Raw genomic sequence first — 26,285 nt, forward strand, 5'->3', positions numbered from 1 at the left:
AGAAAATGAAAGCTGAGGCAAACCACACAGATACAAAATGCAGAAATAAAAACACTCAGAATGTTTTTTAAAAAATCAAAACAGGGGAGAATTCTTCTTTCATCAGTTCCATTTTAGAATCAAGGCCAGACAGTATAGAACCAAGACACAAAGTTGTAATTAGGAGAATGTTGGACCCATCCCCAAAGATGGCACAAGAAGTCCCTTGTTGGGTCAAACGAGAAATCATCAGGGAATGAACATTCTTCATCTGCCCTCTTTCCGATAATCAGAAAGAGATGCGTAGAAATTCAGATTTTCTATGGTGCTTCATATTCAAAAGTCTTCGTCCCCTTCACCTGTCATATTCACCACCACTGCTCTACTTTTCTTTCTTTTCCAAAACCACCCAACCTATCAGTTACCACTGTCTCCTGTATATTACACTAATGGAGTTGTGTAGGTTAATTGTTTTACATTACACACTGCCTTTGAGAAAACCTACGCACCTTTGGCCGTTCTTGTCTCATTGCAAACACGATTCACTCAGTGGAGGGAACAGTATGAAGATATATTGAAAAGACAGAGTACTGCAATTTTTTACATGTAAATTTGGACAGTAAGCTGCATAGAAACTGTAAGTGTATGAAAGTCTGTGTTGTATGGAGAAGCCTATGTTTATTTTGTAAATTGGAATAAAGTTTTAAATTCAAAATTAAAAACCTAACGGGATAGTACAGTTGTCCAATCAAGAGGGAGAACTTTCCTATCTTGGAGGAGCTTCTCGTTTGCTGCCTGTTCACATTGCTCACCTCCCAAAGGGGAGGGAACAGACCCGGAGTGTCAACCTTTCACTTTCGCTAAACTTCTGCTAGCGAGCTGTCCTTAAGGCAAGATGAAGCAGCCGCTGCTCCTCTTCCACGTTCTCGTCTTGTTTCCTGTAAGTATATTTCTTTCCGGAGCTCCATTCCCTCCGAACCACTCAGACTCAAGGGCAATTTAATTCACAGCACTTGAGTTTCCTGGGAAGGTTGTTGAGAAGCGCGGGGCGATCAGATAAACGCCAGGAAGGGCTGTTAACTTAAAACAGTAGCTGATCTCTCTTGGTCTTGGTGCTTGCAGCGAAATGGGAAACTGGTGTAGAAGCGTGGGTTTGAAAATGTAGCACGTCTGGGGAGAGACTGTCAGAATCTGTCATCAGGAGAGCCTATTTTGGCTTTGCAAGACTGTAAAGCAGATGCAGCCTCTCTAGAGAATTCGCCCAAGGTGCAAATATAACAGGGTTGTTGTTGTTGTTGTTTCAAATGACTGAGAGACTTGATATAACTCCCAGTACTTTATGTGGACATGTTGCGATGAGTGTAGTTGCTTTTTTCCCAGAAAGGAAATGTAGCTGCTAGTTTGAGTGGGAGCCATCTATATTCTGACTCCTCTCAGTCCTCTCTTGACTGGGCAGGGCAAGAGGCACTGACTTGGTGATTGGATATCAAACCCTTTTTTTAAAAAAAATACTAGCGGGACCCAGCCACGCGTTGCTGTGGCAATTGTCCTTCTCATCACAGTCCGCAACCCACACAGATGTCCATGCAGGTCCAATGATCCCCAGCATAGCCTTTTGGGGTGGTCAAATGGAATCCCTCTTTCCCTTTTCAATTCACATTGTTATATGGTGGTGCCTTGTGTTTTTAATATAAGGTTACCCTTTCCATTCCACAATGGAACTGTCCTAGAGTCTGAATCCTGCTTGTCCATGAGGCTGGTTGACATGCACAGTCCTGGCTTGGGTAAAAGGCAGAACTGGGGAGCAAGGAGGCTATCCCAGTCAGGCAGCAGAGGCAGGGTGGTGGAGGCGGCTCAGATCGAGGCTCAGCTCCCTGGGTTCTTAAAGGGCCATGTGCAAAGAGAAGGCCGGAGCTGGTAGTGTTGGTTAGCCCCCCACCACCCATGGATTTTCCTAGGAAGAAAGAGGCAAACTCCAGCTTTCAGCTTTTAGGTAAAAAAGAGAGCTGTGGCGAATGTGTGGGTGGAGGAAGTGGGGAAGTGGGTGTTGGATGTGAGGGAGGGCAGAGTGAGGTGTGTGAGGATGAGCTGGATGTGGATGAGAGTATGTGTGTTGTGTGGTAGCAGTGGGTGAGGCACAGAGAGTGAAAGTTACCTGCGTGTGAGGGGGGGGGAACCCCACCTGACGTCTCACATGGCAAAGTGTGTATGTGTTTCACTTCCACTCGTATTACCTACCAGTATTACCTATTTACTGCTTTCACTGCTCATCTCTGCCCACCTGAGCGAACATTCTAAGCCCTCAGGCCACAGACAGACAGGCTGCACGAACATTCTAAGGGTGACAGTTAAACTGAGCCAGCTTCATTGGCTGGTGCGCCAGGAAAAAGATGTTTTACCTGGCTCAGGTATGGACTTTTGGCGGTTTGAAGGTCCGAGTACCTGCCAGCAACAGGGAGGGATGTCCTGTGAAAATTTGGGGGCAATCCGTCCAGCAGCTTCTGAGGGACCCCATCAGGGACAAACACACTGTTAGATTTTTATATATATAGATTGCTTTACAAATTCAGCACAGGGGAATTCCAAGAGGTAGTCAGCTTATACATCTGCTGCAGGGGGAAAAGTACCTTTGACTACTTTTTTACTGAAAGTATTCACACTTATTTATCTAAATCACATAATCTTTGGACAGGAGGTGTTTTTTTTTTAATTAAATGTGCATTCATAGAAATGAGTTAGCACACCAGGGAGAAAGCCTTTCCAATATGCTAGTTCTCAACACTGAGTTTTTCACATGGGAAAAAAAATGCAACTCCTCTCTTGGAGTTTAAATACCTTCCAATCTTTCTTTTATTTACTTCATTTATGCCCACTTTTTCACCAATAGGGACTTCTTTAGGCTTATATAGTTATCACCATTTCATCCTTACAACCACTTTGTGAGCCCAGGCTGAGAGCATGTGACCAGCCCAAGGAATCTTCTGTGACAAAGTGAAGATTGGAACCTGGATCTCCCAGATTCTCGTCCTACACTCCAATTTATCAATGGTCAATTTTTTAAACCTCCAAAAATGCTCTCCAGTAATTGGGGGCAGGTGGAACATTAGAACACTATTGTCAGTTGCTTCATATTCTAAAATGCATTCTGTAACAGGTCTCCTGCAAATCAAATCAAAGACAAAGACGTGGACTGTGGAAGGCAAATTAGAAAATCTCACATGGAAAAAAGTGCATTCCAGGGTGCAAAAAAACAAAATTTCTCAGCACATTGTGAAATCATTACTGTTAATAATTCAACTTAGTATGTCGCCTCTCTCCTTTTGCAGTGACTCACAACCTTTTCATATAACAATATAAATATAAACAATAAAATATTTAACAGCATTCCAATGTATAACAATTTTACTACTACAAGATGGCAATAAACAGCATTCAGTCTATTTGAAGGATTAATGGTGGACTCTGTGGAACCAAGGGGAGGCCAGATGGTATCATAACTGCCTCAGCTGCAGACCTGGTGGAATAACTCTGTCTTGTAGGCCTTGAGGAATTGAATAAGATCCTGCAGGGCCTGGTCTCATTGGACAGAGCGTTCCATCAGACTGGGGCCAGGGCCAAAAAAAACCCTGGTTGAAACTAAGCAAACTTCCTTCAGGCTACAGGTCACCAATAAATCACTATTCACAGAACTAAGTGCTCTTTGGAGAACATCCCAGGAGAAACGGTTGCAAAAGTACGTGGATCCCAGACTGAAGGCTTTGTATGTTAGTACAAGAACCTTGAATCTGATTGGGTGCTTTACCCAGAGCCAGTGTAGCTGGCAGAGCACAGGTTGTATACAGAGGTATAGCTAGGGAAAATGGAGCCTGGGGCAAAATCTGAGTTTTCTGCCCCACCCCGTATGGGTGGCCACACTCCCCCCCCAACAACTAAATTTTTTTGCACCAGGTCATCTCAAAGTCGCCATCACATATAGAACATGCCCAAACCCACAAATCTGAACACAACAATGGTCCATGCCACACAGCGGAAATAAAAATTTTTGACAACATTTTCAGAATACTTTCAAAATGTTTAACAGCTGTTATAACACTTTAAAGTGTTTTAAGTGCCATAGGACTTAAAATGCTTTCAAAATGTTTTATTACTGCTGTAAAAACGTTTTATGGTGTTATATCCAGCACCCCAATTGCCCCCCAGCATTGGAAATACAGCACAGAGCCAGGGAGGGAGGGAGGGAGGGAAAGGACAGAGACAAATTTCAAGTCATGTTTTTTAGAATAGTTGCACACATTGAATTTTAATACTGACAATATAACACACTTACTAATGATACTGCCTAGCTTTGGAAATCTGATGAGATCGGGCTAGCCAGTGTCTGTGCAACAGAGAGGATTTGTGCCTGAGATTCTCAGAATCTAGTCTTAACATTCAAACCACTCCGCTCCACTACACAGAGCAATTATCAGCTACTGGGACAGAGCAATTATTAGCTACTGTTTTTCTTTAACAGCTACATGACAGGCTGAAAAGCAACTGGTTTTCTTCCTGGAGTGCAGTGGTTGAGCTTCCCAGGTTTTCCAGTGGGCATCTGTAAACTAGGGGGAAAGAAAAGGGCACATCTCAGAGTGTTGCTGTTCAAAGCACTTCAGAACTGTAAAAAAAATTGCAGTGTAAGTCAACGATTCAACTAAGGTAGACCCACAGATTCCTACTATTATTTGCAGAATCAGTATTCTGCCTATCTGTTCCATTTAGCTGCATCAGTCAAGATTTATCCTTATAAAACAGGGAGGCAGGACATCTTCCATCCAAAATGACTTCAGGATCTCAGCTCCCAAGGTGGCAGCAGCAGCTCATGCCTTGGATTGCCAACAAACTGGAGAGCGGGAGAAAAAAGATACCTGTTCCTTTAACACAGGCTTGATGAGTTCAAATCGGCAGGTGAAACATTTCACCGCAGAGAGGTAAATAACTTCCCAGCAAGCCACAGTCAAAGGGGCAGGACACAGTTTTGCCAGGCTAGGGGGCAAGCCAGAAGCATCACGGCTTTCCTTTTCCCTCCCCACTAATGATAAGAGCCCCCCCCCCCCCCCGATTCTGCCTCATACAAACAGGTTGGCCATGCTGGGTCCACGTTTGTCTTTCCAGGGATCAGACTATTCACCGATGCCTGGCAGTTCCACGTGGGTGCACTCAACAGTTTGTGGAACTCTGTAGAGCCACATGGCACTTAGTTTTTATTTCCTATAAGCAAAATCATACAGAAGATTGCCAGCAGGTTGATTCAGCCTCCCCCGCCGCCTCTCAGCCCCAGCGCCTTTTATCCCTACTGGTGGGGAGCCCCAGATGAGCGGACGGTGGAGGAGGGGCCTGCATGGAGGAAATCCCTGCCTGCAGCCCCCTGGGCATCGTGCCTTCCTCCAGTGGCCCTGCTTTCCTTCAGGGACGCCCAGCTGGGCTGCCAGTCGCACCTCGCCGCCCCGTCCATTAGTGTGCCACTGCTCCCAGCACACAAAGGGGTGTGGCCATGTGAGGGGTGATGTTCCACCCCCCCCCATGTGACTGAACAGCAGCTGCCCGTGGTGTTTGTTCCCAGACTGCCCCATGGAAGATCCACCTCTGCTTGTATATGTGCCCACCACATGGTCCCTGTCAGGGCATCGCTGCCTCATTCTGGACTAGCTTGTGCTTCTAGAGCAGGCCCAAGGGTAGTCCTGCATAGAATGAATTGCAGAAGTCTAATCTGGAGGTACCTGTTGCATGGATTATAGTGGCTAGATTGGTGATTTGCAGTGTTGTAGTTAAACATTTATAAGAACAACCCTATTTACAGGAAATGACTCAGTGTGTGTATGCATTGTTGTAAGTGCTGCCATTTCCTCTTGCATTAAAAAGTGTTTAATTGGGTAGAGGCTGTTTATTTATTTTTTAAGGTAAGCTGGATGGTTGACTGATGGGAGGGTTTGCTACAGGTTCTGTAGTTTGTCTTATCAGCTGGCTTAATCCAATATATAGTGGCCCTCAATGTCAGCACAGAGGAGAAGGCTGGGACACCTGTGGTGGACTCCCAGCAATGATTCCCAGCATTTTCCCTCAGTGTTTCTCTTTCCTTTAAAAAGTAAGGGAAATATTTAGTTGGCAAAAGCATGGAGGCAGTATGCTACCTAACTACTCAGGGCTATTCGGCAAGCCCAAGAAATCAGAGGAATATCACTTCTTCTGATTTTAAGATATGGGTTCCAATAGTTTTTTATTTCTCCTTTTTTACTGGCCTTAACTGTATTTGAAGAACAGAAAGCTATGTGTGCATTTTAAAGATGAATATGATATCTTTCAAGGCTCTGACCCAGCTCTAATTGCATTCTATTGTATATAAATGGATCCAAAAGTTCATCCACATCAGATGTATGTCTGACACCTGCAATAGCACACAAACAGGCTTCCTAATATCGTGCTGCATGCGGATTATATTATGGAGCTCTTTGCCTGGGCATGAAATTGCACATACTGTCAAGGGGAAGAACAGACGTATGCCATGAGTCATGATGCAGTTTGTAAAGGAGTGTTCTTTCTCTAGCTTAATATTTCAATGGAAACTTTCTGCAAAGTCTGCAGTTCTTCATTTGTAGCAGACAGTCATTCATATCTTGCCATTTGTTCATGAATTTCCCTTCCTCTATAAAATGTCAGTAATATGATAACAATGCAGGCAACACTCTGCCTACCGCCCTGCAATGGGGTCTACTGTTACGACAGATTTTGGAATGGAGTTTCTATTTATTTACAGTAAAATATGTGTATCTCTGTCTCTTCCACAGTGTGGGCATTCAGCAAGGCTTATGATACATAAGCCCTCTCTTTATAATATCCTTTATAATATCCTTTATAATATCTTTATAATAACCCTCTCTTTATAATATCAAGTGGATCCTACCGCCCGCCCCTTTTTTGGGGTTTGAGGGAATGATAGCAGGCGCCATCTTCTGTGTTAATTTTAATAATGCTGCATTTTAATGGGGTAGGGTTTATATTTATTAGAGCCTGTATTAACTGATATTTGACGGATTTTAATCTGATATATGTGCTCTATTTATATGCTGTTCACCGCCCTGAGCCCTCCGGGGGAGGGCGATCTATAAACATAATAATAATAATAATAATAATAATAATAATAATAATAATAATAATAATAATAATAATAATAATAATAATAATAATAATAATAATAATCCTAGATGCTAGGGAAGTGTCCGACATGTGATGTAATACAAAATCCAGCATATTGATCTTGTTTGCTGTGTATAACTGTTTTTGTATCAATAAAATAATAATAATAATAATAATAATAATAATAATAATAATAATAATAATATAAAAACCACAAGTGAATAACAACATTTATTCATTGATACTGCATTTTTCTCTCCAGTGCAGGAACCCAAAGGGAGCTTGTAGCATTCTCCTCTCTTCAGTTTTATCCTCACAAAACCCTTGTTAGGTGTGTTAGAGCGAGTGATTGGCCCTTGCAAGGAAGAAGGTTCATCAGGGTCACTTTCAAGAACCACAACCTTACCCAAAACCAGCAAGCTTCCATGGCAGAGTGGGGATATTAACTCAAGTCTCTCAGATCCTAGTACAGTACATTTAACCAATATACCACATATGTTAATATGTCAAACAGTGATAGCACGCATCAATAAAAAAAATATACAATGGGGTCCAAACTAACTTGAATTGCTGCTAAGGTTTTATAGTGCTGTACATTGTGCCATGGAGAGAAACACACCTCACTATGACATGCCTCTGAAGATGCCAGCCATAGATGTGGGTGAAGCATTAGTAGCAAAAACTACCAGACCACAGCCACATCCCAGAAAACCCACAATGGCCAGTTGATTCCAGCCATCAAAGCCTTCGACAATACATCTTGTAGTGCTCAACCAATTCCTGCTTCTTCTTCTGTTTGCAAGGAAGAAGGTTCCTCAGGGTCAATCTCGAGAGCCACAGTCTTTCCCAAAACCATTGGAGTCATCTCACCATTCTCCTATCCCCTGACCTGCAGGTCCATATGCCAAAAACCTAGCCCTGCTGGCTGAGGAATGATTCCATTTTCTACTGTCATGCAGTTCTAGTTCCCCAAACTTTCCCATCTGGTTATACTTATAGGCCTCAGTTGGCCTTTATAACTCATTTCCCCACCATGCTGTTTGTGTTGAAAGCTAGTGCTAAACCAGTTCCCAGTTGCTTCCCCTCTGGGTCCTGCTTGGTAAAAATCATGTCAGTAGCAATAGACTTCCTAGCAATGTATTCCTAGTGCACTATTTCGGTGACATGAATGAGCAACACACATCAGCATTCAGCATGTTACATTGATTTTCTCTGTTTCCACTTCCACAGGCTCTGGAATTAATTGCTGCTGGACCACCTCCTGACAAAGATGCCGATCCTGTGATACAAGGAGTATATAATAAATTTGCTGCAATGAAAAATATTTCTAAACGACATGTATGTCCAGAGGGCAAGCACCAATCAGGAGATAACTGTTGTGACCATTGTGAGCCCGGTAGGTATTGTTGTAAGTTGGCGAAAGAGGTGATCAAAAATAGTGCAGGGGTGAAATAGAAGAGTATGTTTCATTAATATTTATGATCTCTGGAAAGTGGTGATTTTTCACCGTCTTTTGTGGAAAAGGACAAAATGGTTCTCACGGGGGCAGATGTTTTGGAAAAGAGGAAACGGGCTCTCCTTGCTGCCTGGAACAATTAAGTCATTGCTCCTTCAACCCAATCCAGCCCATCTAATTGGAGCAGAACATGGAAGAGGATGCACATTCAAATCCTAACATGGATTGAGCATGTGTGGACCGTCCTGATTGTAGGATCAAATTTGCATATTTGTGTTTACAGACAATTCCTGCACCATTTGCTTTAGAGAGTTTGCACTGGTGCAGTGATAGCAGGAAGGTAGCCAATAACCAATATCATCTTGCGAGGTAGTTATCAAGTCTCAAGTGCATATGCTGACTCCATCTCAGCCTTTTATTGTCTGATTCTCAGTATCTACCTACAAGTACCCAAATCGAGTTCTTCCCCTGGTTATATTCTGTGGCAGCTACAAGGCAGTAGAGGTGTAGACCTCTGGCACTCAGATCGTGCTATGGTTCTACATTCCCATCAGCCCCTGCCAATTGGCCATGCTGGCAGGGGCTGATGGGAATTGTAGTCCATAACATCTGGAGTGCCAAAGGTTCGCCACCACGGTTCTAAGGTTTCCTGCATGCAACTCACTTGTCTTGTTCATTGGAAAGAGTTATTTGCAATTACTTCTTGATCCTATTAGGGAGAGTATCTTTTGAGAGAAACAGTCTGTAGCATGTCTCCTGTGATGTATTTTAATTCACTTAATGTAATGTAGCTCTCCTAGAGATAGTTCCTTCAAATCTATCCACATTATCTCAGGCTATACCTGTGAATATCATGAGCTAAATATTATTTGGAAGAACAACTTGTTGATTTAGCTTCTGGAAACATGAGAGCTCCTGAGCTCTCAACTCAAGATGTTGTTGGGAAGTAGCTGATTTCCTCAGCAGGCAGAGAGGAACTGACACACCTCCTTTGAGCATCAAGAAGGGCTTGTATAGTTTTGTAATCGCCAACTACATCTGAAACAGAAAATAAAACAAATAGGTGATGTTATTTATTTATTTAAAACGCACACGCAGGAAGGAGGGTCTGTGAAGGAATGTCAGATAGATCTTCACACACTGGCAGAAAACCATGATAGAGATCTCCTTGGGAAGGTAAATCCATAATTTTGTGGATGATTTAGAAAAGAAGAAGCATTAATTCTGCTGTGCTTTATATTAGACAAAAGAAACTCTAAAATGCTCAAGGAATCAAACATTTATTGATGTTTCTGAATAAGTCGATGCCTCAAATACTTTGTATCCAATATCCTGATCATCTTTTAGAATGGATTCTGTGAAGACAATGGCTTACCAATAGCATGCTGTGGAAAGTGGTGGGAGAGAGGATTTTTAAAAACAGCTGGGATTGCACAGGCTATGAGTGGTGCAATGTCATCATTTGCCAGAAAATCACCATAAACATTAAATTTCCCCAGATGATAGTGTTTAATCCTACTGGCTCAGGGTTTATTCATTATAAGATCACTGAAAAAGAAGGCTCTAGAAGGCAGTGAAGTGGTGAACCTGTGGCACTCAGATGTTCATGGACTACAATTCCCGTCAGCCCCTGCCAGCATGGCCAATTGGTCATGCTGGCGAGGAACTGATAGGAAATATGATCAAACGCTCACAAAAGGTGTCGTAGTGCGCCACCCAAGGCTCTAGAGTTTTATTCCGTTAGATATCTGTCTACTTCTCTATATAGAGATAGATACTAATTTAAGCCCCAGCAGCATTTGGGTAACATTCTTTCTAAAATCATTCTTAAAAGGTCTGGCAGAGTAAGAATAATTCAGGAAATCTGAGATATCTAATAGGATCATAAGATACTGACCCCTGACTGGTCTGTTAACTTTATTTGCAGGCTATATTAAAGAGAAAGACTGCACAGCATCCAGTAAAACAATTTGCAAAAATTGTGTGGAAGGAAAAGAGTACACAGAAGATTACAACTACCTCTCCAAATGCCAACGGTGCAGTTCTTGTGATGCAGCGCATGGTATGTTTGAAACTGATCATTTTTCAATTACAACTTCAGATACAGGGGAAAACATGTTAAGACGATCAGTCTGCAACAGGGGGCCATAAATTAGACTGAAGTATGTGATGTGCCTGGCGATGAGCACAGGGGGCCTGTTGTGGGGGAGGGGGGCAGGCAATTGTAATCCACTTTGAATTCCTTATGGTAGAAAAAAGTGAGATATAAAAAGCAACAGGCAAAACCACCCCAGGCATGGAAAACTCCACATGTACCGTAGCTTGCACTCGAATGACACTATTTCAGTTTAGAGAAAGAGATTCATGACCTAAAGGCACAGTTTAGAGAAAGAGATTCATGACCTAAGACTGTGAACACAGGGACAATTGTAAACAACCTCTGAATGGTCGAATCCCCACTTGAAATTTGCATGCAGATCCAAACCTGTTTGTTGTGAAACCATGTCCTCTTCATCGGAGTTTCTCCCTCCCCACCACAGCGAGCACACAGCAGACACACCTGGTTGCAGGACTCTTAGCAATTCCGACTATCAGGCGAGCTGATTGGCTGGCGTGCCTTGATGGGGTGGGACCTTTTCCCACTCAGAAACGTACACTGTAGGGCCGTGATAAAAAAAACCCAACATGTAAAAGTTTAACATTTAACTGTTCAAACAGTTAATCGTTACCTGTGTAAACCATTAATTATTCAAAGTTACACATTTGACTGTTTAACGTTTGCATCCCCTTCTGTAGCCCGATGCAAAAGCGAGGGTGAAACCAAGAGGAGAAGACTCTTGTAGCGGCATCGCCCAGCGCTGATTGGATTACCGCGAATCACACTCCAGAGCGGGAAAGCGAGTCAGGGTTTCAACCCTCGGCATCCCTTCCCTCGGATCAGCTCTGAACCGTGTTAATGGGATCTATGCCACTTGCAACCAGGTCCCTGCCAGACCCGGATTAGCGAGGAGAGGCAATGAAATGGAATCTGCCATGCAAAGCAATGGGGAGAGTTGTCCCTCAAACCCTGGATTAAAGTTTGTATTCTGAAACCAACAGCCTACCTAAGATGGTAGAGTAAGGGACTCAACCAATGTCTCTTGCCTTGAAAACTCTAACACAGTCACCATTAATTGGCTGCAGCTTGATAACAAGAGAAAGAGAGAGAGAGAGATTATTCAGTGGCTCTTAATTGTTGGGAAATTGTTTTATTCTGATGCCAGGAAAACCTGGAAGAGTTTGTCTTTCCACCTAGTTGGACAGGGGCCAAATAGGTGTGAGGTAAAAAAAGAAAGCTCAGCACATGGAGATTGACAAGGCACAGAGACAAAAGCGGACAGATGCTGATGAATTGGGCTGAAACACCCTGAGGATGCAGGTTCTCTCTTTCTGGGGATCTGAAGTGAGGTAATGAGTCAGCTGCCCTTAAGGATGCCTCTTTGCCTCCACCTAAGTGACATCTGTACTTTTGTAAGTTAAATAAATATACCTTAAGCTTCCAGTACTCTCTCTTCCAAAGGGAATAAACTCTGATAAGTGTTCATCTCTAGAGCTTCTTACTGCTCATAGCAGTGGGGCAGATGTAAGAGTATAAAGAAGGACAAGCAAAAAGTCTAAAGGGGCAAGAAATAAAATGGCACAGGCTGTGACATTTCTGTGTATTCATCCGTATTACCATGCTTAAGACATCTGCTGTTATCTGATTGCCTAATAGTCTTTATTCTGAACTCTGGCATGCCGGGTGGCGGGGGGAAAGATAATCTTTCCCAAAAAAGTAGGTGAGTGTATAAGCTCTATTTGGCCCTTTCCCCACTTACCGTTTGGCTTATGTCTTCTCTCCCCAAATGAATCTAGTGGGTCCAGTAGCTCCCCATGAGTCGGAGGCGTGCGACAACACAGCCGCCCGACTCTACTGGCTCTTGTGTCCCCTCGAGTGCTTGGCGTCATTTCTGGTAGCTGAAGAAGCGGCGCAACTTCTGACTGCGCCGTGCAGAAGCGTGGGGGCAGTGGGGAACTGTAAACCCGTGGCAGAAATCACTCACACTGAGGTAAGTGCTTGGCAGCCCTTAAGCGGTAAGTGGAGGAAAAGGCCCTTTGCACTGTTGAATTACTGGTACACCAAATTGTGGAAGCCTTAATGCTGTTCCCATTTTGCTGAAGGCAAATACTGCACATATCTGGACATCACTCATGTGTGAAGGCTAGGAAAAAAAATCTATTTATGATTCAGTCCTAAATTTAAAAGAAAAGAAATAAATGTGAATTGTCTTAGGCCCACATGGGCCAATAAACACGGGTCTGGGTTGGTAAAAAAACTCGTTTTGGTGGGGAACTTCAAACAGATCCCGCCCCTAAAACAAATCTGCCCCAAGTTATTTCCCCCAAACTGGGTTTTCTGAGAATCGCGCTACTAGTGAGTGTTTTAAAAAATCCTGGGTTGCAGCCGCTCACGAGCAAACAGGCAACCAGGAGGCGCTTTATTTGCCTCTGTTTTCCTTTTTTTAAAAAAATTCGCGGCTTACATTGGTGTAGCAACACAGGTGCAGAAGCTTATTTTGTGAGACATCACATGGCTGTGGGAGTTCATTTGTGCATGCCTGCATAGCTGCACATCAGTGGGAAGAAAATACAAAAAAGAGACTCGTCTCCATGCGAAGGCGTGACAGCAACCCAGATTGTTTCTGTGGGCACCACTCGCTGCCTATATGGATGCATGTGAATGCAAAAACAGGAAAACAGGTTACTGTATTCTGACTGTGTGGAAGGGACCTTAGTCTTTAGGGTGCCAAAAAGTAGTTTTTGGTATCCTTTTTGCTGCCACAGATAAGCATGGCTTATGGAACTGTTATTAAGCTATTGCTCTCTTAAACTGTGGGAACTTCTTTCAAAGGTCAGGGATTTACATTCTGCTTGGTAAAATTGCCTCCTTCCCAGTTCTAGAACACAAGAAAGATTTTTAGCAGTTTCATAAGGATAAAGTTATCCTCATACAGTTTTCTCTGTGGGTTTTGGAGTTCTAAATAATATGGTGTGGGTTTTTTTCTCCAAAATTGAGTTAATTTACCAGGCGTTTTCAAGCTGTATGGCTGTGGTCTGATAGTTTTTGCTCCACGTGTTTCACTAGCATCTATGGTTGGCATATTCAGAGGTTTGTTGCAGTAAGACTGTGTTGCAGAGAGAAACACATCTTACCATGATAACCTTTTGAAGATGCCAGCCTCAGATGGAGGCAAAACATTAGGCGCAAAGACTACTCCAGTGTTAGAAGCAAAAACTGCCAGACCATGGCCACACAGCTTGAAAAACCCACAACAGCCAGTTGATTCTGGCCATGAAAGCCTTCAACAACACACCATGATCTGTGTCTTGTTTCTAGATTTTGTATAGAGCAATGAATATTCCTGGATTACTTATTCTTTGCATTCCTGCAACCTGTTTATAATTTTCTCCACCTCTGTATTTTCAGCAGATATGTGAACATTAATAAAATATTCCTTCAAAGGCAGTATTGTTGTGATCATACAAATGATCACATCATGATTTCTATGGTGCAGTGTATAATTGTTATTCTGCCAATCTGAGAGAGCAATGTGCATATGAGCAAAACATTGCACGAAATAAATCCTACTGCAATCATGTGTACATCTGTGGGAAGGCTGCTTTTTTATAGTGTCTTATCAGTGTAGCTTCCATGGTGCACAGTGGTTAAATTGTTGAGATTTGGAAGTCCCAGGTTTGAATTCCCACTCTACCATAAAGCTTGCTGCTTGAAATTGGGCCAGTGACTCACACTCCATTCTTTTGAGGTCAATAAAATGAGTACCCAGCTTGCTGGATTTAAAGTGTGGATGACTGTGAAAGGCAATGGGAAACCACCCTGTAAACTTGGGGGCTTTCCCCACTGACAGAGTTGAACTGGTTTCTACCTAGGTTCACCTCAGTGAATCCCCACTGCCACCTGAACTCAACATTGTTTTTGTCTCAGTTTCCCCCCTCCTCCAGAACTGCGACATCCTTGTCCATAGTTATAGAACTACACTTTCTGCGGAACAAGGTCCAATACGGCAACAGAAGCTTGATTAGTGGGGAAACTTTATCGAAGCGACACCTCATCCATTCAACCAATCCCCACGAGGCAGCTTTTTGTGGCATGCGCTGAAATGGAGAGTCGTGGCCGAACAAGAATGCATGTAACTGTAAACTATAAAAAACTGTTAAAAAAGAAGCTCCCATTTCCTGCCCGTGCTTACACAAAGCCAATCCGCGATTGAGGAAACAGAGCGCGATTGAGGGAAACAGGAAACGAGAGCGCAAGATAGTCCCACCCATTTAGCTTTCCGGTTCAGGGGCCAGCTCAGTTGCTGTGGGGACAGCCTGGAATGCGCCCTCCTCTGAAGGAACCGAATTACGATCTTAGCTCCCTTCTGTGAGGTGGGAAAGCCCATGGTGGGTGTGTGAAAACCACGCTTGTGTGGGATGGTGGCATCATCCCACAGGTCAATAACCTAGTAGTGTTTGCTCCAGCAGGATTTGCCTGTACCATATTTACCTGACCCAATTATTTATAGGAAGTAAAAATAATTGTGGTGAACATAAAAAAACTCATGAAGTCAAACAGGCCACAGTGTGCACAATCCACAGAAAGTTAAATGTGTTACCATCCCTTTGCTGTTAGTGGGCTCTGAGACACTTAAATGGGTGTCCAAGTCTCTCAGGTCTTCATGAGGCTTGGTAATATTTTGTTTTCCTGAGGGATGTTGGATGCTTTGGAGCCTTCAGAACCTGCCCAATAGAAGCAGCCAAGTCCTTTTAAATAGACTAATCTAATCAAATATTTCAATTTATTGTAGGACTTGAAGTTGACAAACCCTGTATCCAGTTCAGATATGCAAATGCAGGTGCAAGCATAAAGCTTTTGCAGTTCTTGAGAGAACAATGGCTCCACTGTGATCCATGTTCAGAGTAAGTTGCCTGTACAGCCCCTTGAGCTCTGATGCCCCATTAACTTCCCATTTGAGGTCTCAGCTAGGGAGGGGAGCTCTCAGTAGTTCTTTCAGACTGCTCCCTTTTCCCCTAGCTCTCTATCTCAGAATCTCGCCCTGGGAGAGAAATAGGGCTGAAGTTTTTTTCCTCGGTCTTTGGCTGTGGGAGATTAAGTAGTTCCTGACAATCTCTGCATTATTCCTGAACCCTATTTCTGGGTCCTGTGAGTCTTCTGGATCTAGACAAGTACAGAGTCATCTAACTTTGTCTTTGCCAGATGCACTGGTTCATGTAACACCTTTACTGGACTGGACAACCACCTGAGGATGGGCCAGGGGATAGGCAGCTGCCACATTTCAGTGGAGTGGCCTTACTCCAGGGAACCTCCAAAAATGTCATGATTGGTGACATAAGGAGCCCAAAACAGGAGGGGGAATTGGTGGGAATCACTTCCTCCTTTCATTAGCAGTAATTTTCCATGGGATGCAACGCAAAGTTTATTATTTAGTGCAATATCATTTGCTGAATAACTACTGTGGGAGCTATAATCAATATATACAGTGGAAGATGTTCACTGTTCACTTTCCTGTTGGGAAGAGAGATTGAAAAATGTACACCCATTTCTGAACACCAGGTGGCATGCTTTCTTTATGGCTATAAATGCCAGTTTGGCTTGTGCAGCTGAGAGCCTGAGCTAGATTCTGAGCTGCGGGATGTCTGTTTATGCATTTACTTGCAATCTGTTTACGTGGCCTTAAAAATATCTGCTCACGAAGTCACTCGCAAACAAAACAAACAGCAAAAGAATAAAAGCACCTCATGAAAAGTTCAAGATTCAGGCCTGTTATATATAGAAAAATCATGTTAATCAGAGGAAGAATAGAGAGTTTAAGATACTTATTTGTATAAACAGCTTAGAGGACAAAATGCCTGGGATCACAGGAAAAAGGATGACAAAAGAGGAGCCTCTTGGGAAGCTGCTGAGAAGGCCCTTCTCCAATTTTTGCATCATCGAAGAGATTATTTTAAGGGTTCAAATGTACATTTCTTTCCAGGTTAATTTAAACAACATTTGGAATTTCATAATCAAGAAGGAAGATGGCATCGGGAAAGAGGGAAACTTTACCATTGGCTCCTTTACCAATTTCTTCCTGGAAAAAAACCCCCACCTGCAAATTGCTTCTCCTTCTGTTGAGGAAAGCTTTTAGACATCTGTGTCCTACCCTCCCACCCACCCACCCACCCCATGGAAATAAAAGGCAGCTTAAGATTGGCTTTTTCCAGTGAGAAAACAGCATGGCAGGAAAGAGTGGAAATTATTCTTTTTCTCCACAAGCTACTATTCTCCTTCACTAATTTTTTTAAAAGTAGTGTTTTAAATTTTTTTAAATATTTTTGTTGGCAGATCTTAAAGACTGGGAGACTTCATGAGGGAACACATCTAATTTTGGGTCCACTTGCATAAAGTCCTTATGGACCCTGATCCTGAGTGTGCAACATAAAGGGCATTTGACCCAGCTGAGTTGAAGACTTGAAATATGTTAGCAAAGTCAATAAGTAAACAGGTGGATATTTGACGTTCTCTTTAAAAGCTACTGAGTCTTCCATCATTTTTGAATAGTGCCTTTTCCTATTTTCCCCCCCGTAGCTGTGAAGGCATAATAGTAGAAGAATGCACCCTCACGAAAGACACTGTCTGTGAAAGTAAGAGTAAGTATCAAAACCTCTGAAACACATCTCAGAGTATGATCACAGGGAAGCCCTGCATTCAGATCTGTATACTGTATCCCACCAAAAGATAAAAATGTGGTTCTGGGTTGTTTGGAGAAGTTAAAGTAGCGTGCTTCCACTGTAGAAAAAGAGTCCCCTGGGCTATCGCAGCAGTTTTAACTGCATTCTACTCAGTGATTCCTGAGGATTCTCCTCTACTAATCAGTTTTTTTTTAAAATCAGACCCGTCCCCCAATTTTTCCAAAATGGCTGCCAAGAGGAAAACACCTGTATCTCTAGAATCCCTTGGGCTATCACAGCGGCTTTAACTGCATTCTGCTTAGAGTCGCATAGATTGATTTTTCAAAACTCAAACCTTCTGATTTTGTTTTGTTTTTTCCTGGTCCATGAGATTACTACCACCTCCTTTCAATACAAAGAAGGTCCAGGTAGTAGCTGTGGATTAATTCAACATCAAGGTCCTTTCTTTCTGTGAGGCCCCTTCCGCACATGCAAAATAATGCGTTTTCAAACCACTTTCACAACTGTTTGCAAGTGGATTTTGCCATTCCACACAGCTTCAAAGAACACTGAAAGCAGTTTGAAAGTGCATTATTCTGCATGTGCGGAATGAGCCTGAGACAAGGAACAGAAAGCTAAATCCATATGAATGTTTCAGCACATAAAAAGCACCATTTTTCAGCCAGCCATTCCATGCAGTTCCACCACATTTCAGTGGTCCGGGCTTGGGGACCTGGCATTATGCAAAGCCCAATCAACCTGACACCAGGAGTGAGAGGCAGAAAAACTTTTATTGTGAGCTGCAGCCAAAATAGGCAACTGACCAAAGGTGGAAGTAAAGTTACAGTCAAAGTTCAGAGGTTATACAGACATACAGATGTCCATCTCAAATACATCATTGCTACATCATTCTTAGCAAACCTTTTACCTAGGTCCGTGGTGGCGAACCTTTGGCACTCCAGATGTTATGGACTACAATTCCCATCAGCCCCTGCCAGCATGGCCAATTGGCCATGCTGGCAGGGGCTGATGGGACTATTAGTAGTCCACTGTATCTGAGTATAATGCTCCCTGAATAGGGCTCTTCAGATGAAGCTACCACAGAGGATTTCATACGTTCCTTGATCAGAAAATGGTGGCCAAGAAGGTCTTGGGGTGGGGATTTTGCCATTTAAGTGAGACTCAAGGCAACGTTCTAGCAAAGTTGCATATGAACTTCTTCCACTGCAAAATGACATAACAATGAACTCATGTCATGGCTAATGTCTTTATCTCTTATAGGAGGAGGAAGAATCTAATTCATGGCCTTTCAGAATAGTTTATGTTTCTCAAGAACCCTTGATGTGCAGGAGACTCCTTACTGAGTTATTGTCTACGCCAGGAAGGGTCATTGACTCTTCAATATCTTTTAATAGTCATTCATTCATTCATTCATTCATTCATTCATTCATTCATTCATTCATTCATTCATTCATTCATTCATTCATTTATTCATTCATTTGATTTGATAAACCGCTCTACCCCCGAAGGGCTCTGAGCAGTGTACAGGTCAGACAAAACAATAAAATACAAATACAAAAAACCCCAAATCAAATAACCCAATTACAAACAATTATTACAATAAAATCAGTAGCAGCAATACAATACAACCCACTTATAATTTGATGGATGGCGTCTGGTTCTAAGCCCTGGGAGGGAACCGACAGACTGTTTAAGATGAAGACAGATGATACACAGAGCATCAGGAGGGGCAGTGACTCAGCAGCCAGCCCCTCCAAAAGCCCAGTGGAACAGCTCAGTTTTGCAGGCCCTGCAGAACTTACCAAGGTCCTGCAGGGCCCTAACAGCCGGAGAAAGAGCGTTCCACCAGGCAGGGGCCAGGGCCGTAAAAGCCCTGGCCTGGGTGGAGGCCAGCTGCATCATAGAGGGGTGGGGGACCACCAGCAACTTCACATCTGCCGAACAGAGAGGTCGAATCAGGAAATAAGGGGTAAGGCAGTCTCGTAGGTATGAAGGTATACAGGGTATGAAGCAATAGACCATCCCTGGGCACAACATTTGCTGTTCAACAAAGTAGAATTTTTGAAACTAGACTTTCTTTTGAGCTAAATTTAGTGTAGTTTTTGGGTGAGTCGAGATCTGCTAATCTGAAAGCCAGAGAGAGATCTTGCTGTATTCACTTTTTCCACTGCATCCATAAACTTAAGTTTTCCTTCTTAATCATCAGTTCTGTAAAGTTAAAAAAAAGTTTATTCTTTTAACAAAATGTATTTCCCGCTGTTCTGCCCTTACAGGGGCCACTAAGGCAGTTAACAAATTAAAACATACGGTACTCAATAAAATCAAATTTAAAACCATCAAACTTCCTAGAAGAATGTTTCAAACCCTTTCCTGATGCATATTAACTTTCCATGTGATGTGCAGCATGCTGTAGTAGTCAGAGTGCTGCATATGATTGAAGTCTACAAAATTATGCATGGGGTAGAAAATGTTGACAGAGAGACATTTTTCTCTCTTTCTCACAATACTAGAACCAGGGGGCATTCATTGAAAATGCTGGGGGGAAGAATTAGGGCTAATAAAAGGAAACACTTCTTCACGCAATGTGTGATTGGTGTTTGGAATATGCTGCCACAGGAGGTGGTGATGGCCACAAACCTTTATAGCTTTAAAAGGGGCTTGGACAGATTTATGGAGGAGAAGTCGATTTATGGCTACCAATCTTGATCCTCTTTGATCTGAGATTGCAAATGCCTTAACAGACCAGGTGATCGGGAGCAACAGCCGCAGAAGGCCATTGCGTTCACATCCTACATGTGAGCTCCCAAAGGCACCTGGTGGGCCACTGCGAGTAGCAGAGAGCTGGACTAGATGGACTTTGGTCTGATCCAGCTGGCTTGTTCTTATGTTCTTATGTTCTTATTAGAACTGAGAAGACTGATGCAAATCTCTACTTTTCTGTATAGTTTGTTGAATGACCTTAAGCCTATCACTATCTCTCAGCCTAGCCCAGTGATGGCGAACCTTTTCGAGACCGAGTGCCCAAATTGCAACTCAAAACCCACTTACTTATTGCAAAGTGCCAATACAGCAATTTTGACCTGAATACTGAGGTTTTAGTTTAGAAAAAACGGTTGGCTCCGAGGCGTGCGTTACTCAGGTGTAAGCTTGGTGAAGCAACTGTGCAACACTTCAAATGGGTGAATCACGACCTAGAAGGGCTTACTCAGAAGCAAGCCCCATTGCCAGCAACCGAGCTTACTCCCAGGTAAAGGATCGCGCTTTAGGTATTAGGTTTAATGCTAATAATCTTCCTGAAATAATTACACTATTATCACACTGGGGGGCTGGCAGGGGAAGGGGGAGGGGTGTGGGGGGAGAGGGAAGTAAAACTTTCGCTTCCCGAAACCCAATCATTTTACATCCACCCACATGATGAACTCTGTGCACGCGTGCCCACAGAGAGGGCTCTGAGTGCCACCTTTGGCACGCGTGCCATAGGTTCGCCACCACTGGCCTAGCCTATTTCACATGGTTGTATTGTGGAGGACCATTTACACCATCTTGAGTTCCTTGGATGAACAGCAGAATGGCAACCAAATCAGTCACGCATGAGATTGGCTTGACTGTATATCTAAAAGCTGTAAACCAGGGTTGTCAAACTCTGGTGCTCCAGATGTTCATGGACTACAATTCCCATCAGCCCCTGTCAGCATGACCAATCAACCATGTTTGACATTCCTACTGTAGACCAAAGCAGGCACATGAACAGGTTTCTGGCTGTGCAGTCCTAAACAGAGTTGTTTTGTTCTGTGTCCACTGAATTCAGCAGGCTTAGAAGGCTGTAACTCTGCTTAGGATTCCACTGTAGATGTATGTTACTTTTTCTCTCCCCTGTGAGTGAATATATGCCTTTCTAACAGTAGTTTTGGTTTGCATATCTATTCCTTAAAATGCTTTTGTATCAGAAGAGCAACCTATGAAACAAACTTCCAGAGTGACTCAGTTGCATTTGGAATATTTCTTAATAATATTTATCTGCCTAACTTATTGAACTTTTCCTTTTAACAGCAAATCTGGGATGGATCGCTGCAATTATTGTTCCACTTATACTCCTTCCTATTTTATTCATAATATGGAAATATTGTAAGTTGATTTCCTTTTTCTTAAAACTGTCTGAAATCTTATATTCAAAAATCTAATTTAAAAAAATCTCCAACTTGTCCCTTTCCTCATAATTATGCTTATTATGATTATGGGCAAATGATATTGAAATCTGCTTTGACAGTTTCTGGTATTTTCCAATGCCACGGCATTCCATCCTTTCAGCAAGGTGGAGAAGGGGAAGGGGTTTGCAGGTTGCCCATGGATGGGGAAGTTGGTGGAGGCTACCAGCGTCAGAGGCACAGAGTTTTCAGGGTTGGTGGCCCTCATCTCTTTGTAGCTGTGGCCACAACATTACTGTAGGCACAGTTAGGAAGCAGAGCCACACAGGAGCTACATGACAATCAGGGACTGGTGGGAGGAGACTGCTGAGAGGGCCAGGGAGAAGTCAGCGACTGTACTGGGGTCCTCTAGTCAGCATGGCCTGGTGGTTAAGAGCAGAGGATTCTAATCTGGAGAACCGGGTTTGATTCCCCACTCCTCCATAAGAGTTGCAAACTCTAATTTACTGAACCGGCTTTGATTCACCCCTCCACATGAAACCTGCTGGCTAGTCACAGTCCTCTCAGAACTTTCTCAGTCCCACCTTTCTCAGTCCTTGTTGTGGAAGGCGAGGGAAGGTAGGGTGATTGTAAGCCACTCTGTGACTCCTTACAGTAGAGAAAAGTCAGATATAAAGACCAGCTCTTCTTCTTCTTCCATCCTCTTCGATTGCTGGCCAATGTGTGTTACCTTTCAGCATGGCTAACAGCAAATGGCTACAACCCCCTGCCCTCCCAACAATGCTACTGATAACTCAAACTAACTACTGACCACAAAAATCACTCCAAAACTAGAGCATTTGCTGTCAGTTGTATCAACCCCAACCAAAATTTTAAAATGTACATGTAATCCAATAAAAAGCTTCTTGTGGCTTGTGAGCTGGAAAACATACATGGTCTTGAAAATTATCTGGTGGAATAAGATGGATTCATTCTGCCCCATTAACACTTCAAAACGTATTAAAATGCACAACTTCAAAGTGGCAATTCTGCAGTTTGGCAAAGATAGCACAGCGCATATTTCCCATATCATGAGCTTCAACTCTTGGATCACCTTATGTGGGCCCATACACAAAGCCCTCGATCTGGCAGCTAGAGAGAGGTGCTTATTGTGGGTGTGATGTCCAATGATCTTTCTTCTTGCAGGGTACAAAAAAGACAGGATGCCAAGGACACGAAGCCAGGATGAGCAGGAAACAGCGGTGTGTATAATTTCCCATATGAATGCAATTCACTGAGTAATCAAGGAACATAACAAGAAAATAAATGGGAAAGAATTGTCAGTGCCAGACTTTGACAAGACAACATCATTATTTTTTGTTTGGAATAACTATGCAGTGACAACAAAGCAGCAATTCTGAATTGCATGTTAGTCCAGTATCCACTTAAAGTGCAAAGACTTGCAACACTGATATCTATAATTCACTGCTCATTATCGGAACATGTCCCAGCTAACCATATGGCAGAGCAGTCGCCTGATTTGTCAGCTGTGTTCACTGGTTGGTCCCGCACATATGGGGAAAGCTGTTCTGATGAAAAGATGAAGCAATCTGACAAATCGCTTCAGGATTTGGCCAGCTATGACACATCAAGGGTGTTTTTTCTGTTTAATTCTCACACAAGTTGAGAGGGTTTGGCATGGACTTCTTTGTGGCGCTGGGTGACATGCTCTTTCAGCAGTGTCCTCAGGCTGCTCCTGTGAATTACTCCAAGTTTGTAGACTTTCATTTCATTCCGGGAAGGGATGATGTCAGGAGACAAGAAACATGATCTTCCACACTGCACAGAAGAGGGGTGAAAGATGACACAAAGATGGTCCTTGTGACAACAGGTTAATGTTGCTAGTCAGAAAGCAATTAAAAGTGTCAGAAAGCAATTAAAGGTGAGAAACAGGATTGGGTGGAATGTTTTTCATTAATCAGTTTTTCACTTTATCTTTCTTAGGAACTGAAGCCTTCCATTTACCAAGGTACAGAAAAATGTCTTTTTTTTCCAATGTGCAAGTATTTGTGTATGTTTCTGACTGTTAAGGCCAAACTACATGTTTCACAGCAGTTGCAGGTCTTTCAATGTTTATTTTAGTGCAAAAACTAACATGAAAGTTTGCAGCATTGAACAGTTGTGGGGAGGTGGAGGGGGGAAGACGAGCGTAAATCCCCCCCCCCCCCCAGCAATTTTCCATTCAGATTTGTTCCTATCTTTTCTGGGAAAACTCTTTCCATGTACCCATGTTGTCAGAGAGCCAAGATGAAAGCATGAAAAGTTGTGGAATTAACCTATTTCAAAAATAAGCTAACCTGTTTGTTCATAGCTGAGGGATCAATTCAAACATACTCTTTCAGTTATTTGTCGGTCCTCTCACAAGATTCTATCAGCTGAGTATTTACAAATGGAGCTGCTTGTTTAGTTTACAAAGCTAACCCTGTACAAGTTTTCACCTCAGAGGAAAAGCTTTTATGTGAGACACTGAGGCCCTTCCACACATGCAGAATAATGCACTTTCAATCCACTTTCACAATTGTTTGCAAGTGGATTTTGCTATTTCGCACAGCTGCAAAGTGCATTGAAAGTGGATTGAAAGTGCATTATTCTGAATGTGTGGAAGAGGCGTGAATGTTACTGTATATATTATTGATTTGTTATGAGAGGGAAGCATTTTCAAGCTACTGTGCTCCCTCCATGTAAAATCTCAGATTGACATTCATATGGTGGGACTGTACAATCAAATCATATTTTGGAATACTCTAGTTTCTCTTCAGATCATATTAATCTTTTGTCTTAATATGGTCCAGTTTGCCTAGATACGCCTCTGGTATCTATAGTCCATTCCTATGTCACACCAAGAAGGCTCTTCTGTGTGTGCACCAAGTAGGTTCAGAGACTCAGGAATCTTCTGTAACTGCCTTTCTGAGGGAGAACAAAACCTTTCCCAACTTGCCCTTTCTGAGAAAACAGAGAGCCTTTTCTAACTTTCCTTCCCTGAGAGTGCCTGGTTCAAACTGAACTCAGAAAAACTGGCAAAATCACAAATCTAATACCAGGAATTCCCTGATTGACTGGGGACTATCACTTGCCGTGGGAGGGAAGCATGTGACATTCCTACTTCTCTAATATTGCTGCTGAGTTGACAGTGATGCCATATATGTTTGATTAGTTCTTTGTCCCTTCTGTCACTTTTTTTTCTAGATATCGACTTGACGACTCACATAAGTGACATCGCAGAGGAAATGACCTTAGAACAAGTCATGAAGTTTGTTCGGAAACGGGGGCTGTCAAACCCTACCATAGAAAGGATCAAATTGGATAATATACATGATGCATCTGAGATGAAAATAAAGCTACTTGAGACCTGGTTCCAGGAAAATGGGATCAAAGGTGCTTATGGAACATTAATCAGCAGCCTGAAAGATCTTAAGCAGTACACCCTTGCTCAAAATATTGTACAAAAAATAGACCTTCATATACAGAACAATGCAAATGTGCCAGTGTATCAAAACATGGCCAGTCTTGAAGAAAGTTGTCATAGATAAAAAAAATTCCAGCTTTCTTGAAGTTGAGATGTTTACATTTGTTTCCAGCAGTGAGTGTTCTGCTTTGTATGTACTGTTACTATACCACCCTGGAATAGGGTGCGGGGGGGGGGGGGGGGGGGGGGGGGCTTCTCTGGTACCCCTACCCATTTTTCAGCCTAAAAAGGTGATGTTGTCATTGCAGAGATAGGAAGCCAGGCCAGCCTAAAACAATTGTTTTCTGGTTCTCATGCTGTCAGCCTGCTTGTCATGTCAGCGCATTTTTAGCTGTACAGCTAAGGAAGAATGTGTTCTCAATATGATACAGTAGTGCTGCCAAACAAATACTCATTTCATCCATAAGAAGACTCCTGATGTCATTGCCTCCCCTCGTTATCTTAACCCAGGTACTCCCTTCTACAACTAACTTATTTTGACCACCTTATAGTACATGCCATTGTTTTTCAAACAATCCATCCAGACACCTCCCAGAGGTTGTCCTGACATCCCCCAAGGGTTGGCCTGACTCCCTCAGAGGTGGTCCTTCATCATATAAATCCCCCACCCTCCAAAAAAACTTTTGCCTGGTACCAGTGACACATTTCTGTCTTTGTTGCTGTGCCCAACACATTGCACCCTCCTGAAACCAGATGCTGGTCGTTTAGCTCTGAACCCTGGATCTTCTTCACTTCATGATCAGGACATATTACCCATTTACCCCATGCCCTTTTTCTGTTCCAAATCTATTTTCAAACCTATCTATATCTTAGGAACTCTGTGTGTGCATGTTTGCTGAATGCTTGTGAACCCCTTATCCCTACCATAAAGATTGTCAAATTTGCATTATATTCCTCTCTGTGGATTTTATTCTGAGAACTGATCCTCATATACACTGGTAATAAAGATTCTTTAGCCAACCTCTTGCAACATTAATAAGCAGTCTGCTTTTAGCTAATATTCCCCACACTATTGAGAGACTGTATCTCCACCCTGGGTAACAGTACATCTGTTTATGGTACCAATAACCTGATCCAGCATAGTCCAGTGTTTAAGAGTGGTGGATTCTAATCTGGAAAACCAGGTTCAATTTCCCACTCTTCCACATGAAGCCTGCTGAGTGAGCTTCGGACAGTCACAGTTTTCTCAGAACTCTCTAAGCCTATGCAGAGTCAGGCAATGACAGAGGACCACTGAACTTCTCTTGTTTTAAAA

At 42.8% G+C, this 26,285-nt stretch overlaps 1 protein-coding gene across 2 annotated transcripts; it reads left to right on the plus strand.

Annotated features, from left to right (window-relative positions):
- The first annotated feature begins 799 nt into the window (after nt 1-799).
- FAS (Fas cell surface death receptor) lies at nt 800-25,889 on the plus strand. Of its 2 annotated transcripts, XM_048506258.1 has the most exons (9): nt 800-919; nt 8,380-8,545; nt 10,533-10,667; nt 15,496-15,607; nt 17,277-17,338; nt 21,431-21,505; nt 22,711-22,766; nt 23,509-23,533; nt 24,751-25,889. In XM_048506258.1, exons 1-9 carry the CDS (start codon nt 875-877, stop codon nt 25,092-25,094), a joined length of 1,020 nt encoding a protein of 339 aa, XP_048362215.1. In that variant the 5' UTR covers nt 800-874; the 3' UTR covers nt 25,095-25,889. The 2 variants fall into 2 exon arrangements, with proteins under 2 accessions (XP_048362215.1, XP_048362216.1); XM_048506259.1 differs by lacking the exons at nt 15,496-15,607; nt 17,277-17,338.
- Nucleotides 25,890-26,285: the final 396 nt, after the last annotated feature.

This window comes from Sphaerodactylus townsendi, linkage group LG08 (assembly GCF_021028975.2).
Source record: "Sphaerodactylus townsendi isolate TG3544 linkage group LG08, MPM_Stown_v2.3, whole genome shotgun sequence".
Taxonomy (NCBI): domain Eukaryota; kingdom Metazoa; phylum Chordata; class Lepidosauria; order Squamata; family Sphaerodactylidae; genus Sphaerodactylus; species Sphaerodactylus townsendi.

Excerpts from the sequence above, each read along its gene's own strand:
- FAS (XM_048506258.1), top strand. The coding sequence starts at position 875 with ATGAAGCAGCCGCTGCTCCTCTTCCACGTTCTCGTCTTGTTTCCT. Across the intron at positions 17,339-21,430 it reads CACTGTCTGTGAAAGTAAGA|CAAATCTGGGATGGATCGCT; the intron begins GTAAGTATCAAA and ends TCCTTTTAACAG. Across the intron at positions 23,534-24,750 it reads GAAGCCTTCCATTTACCAAG|ATATCGACTTGACGACTCAC; the intron begins GTACAGAAAAAT and ends TTTTTTTTCTAG.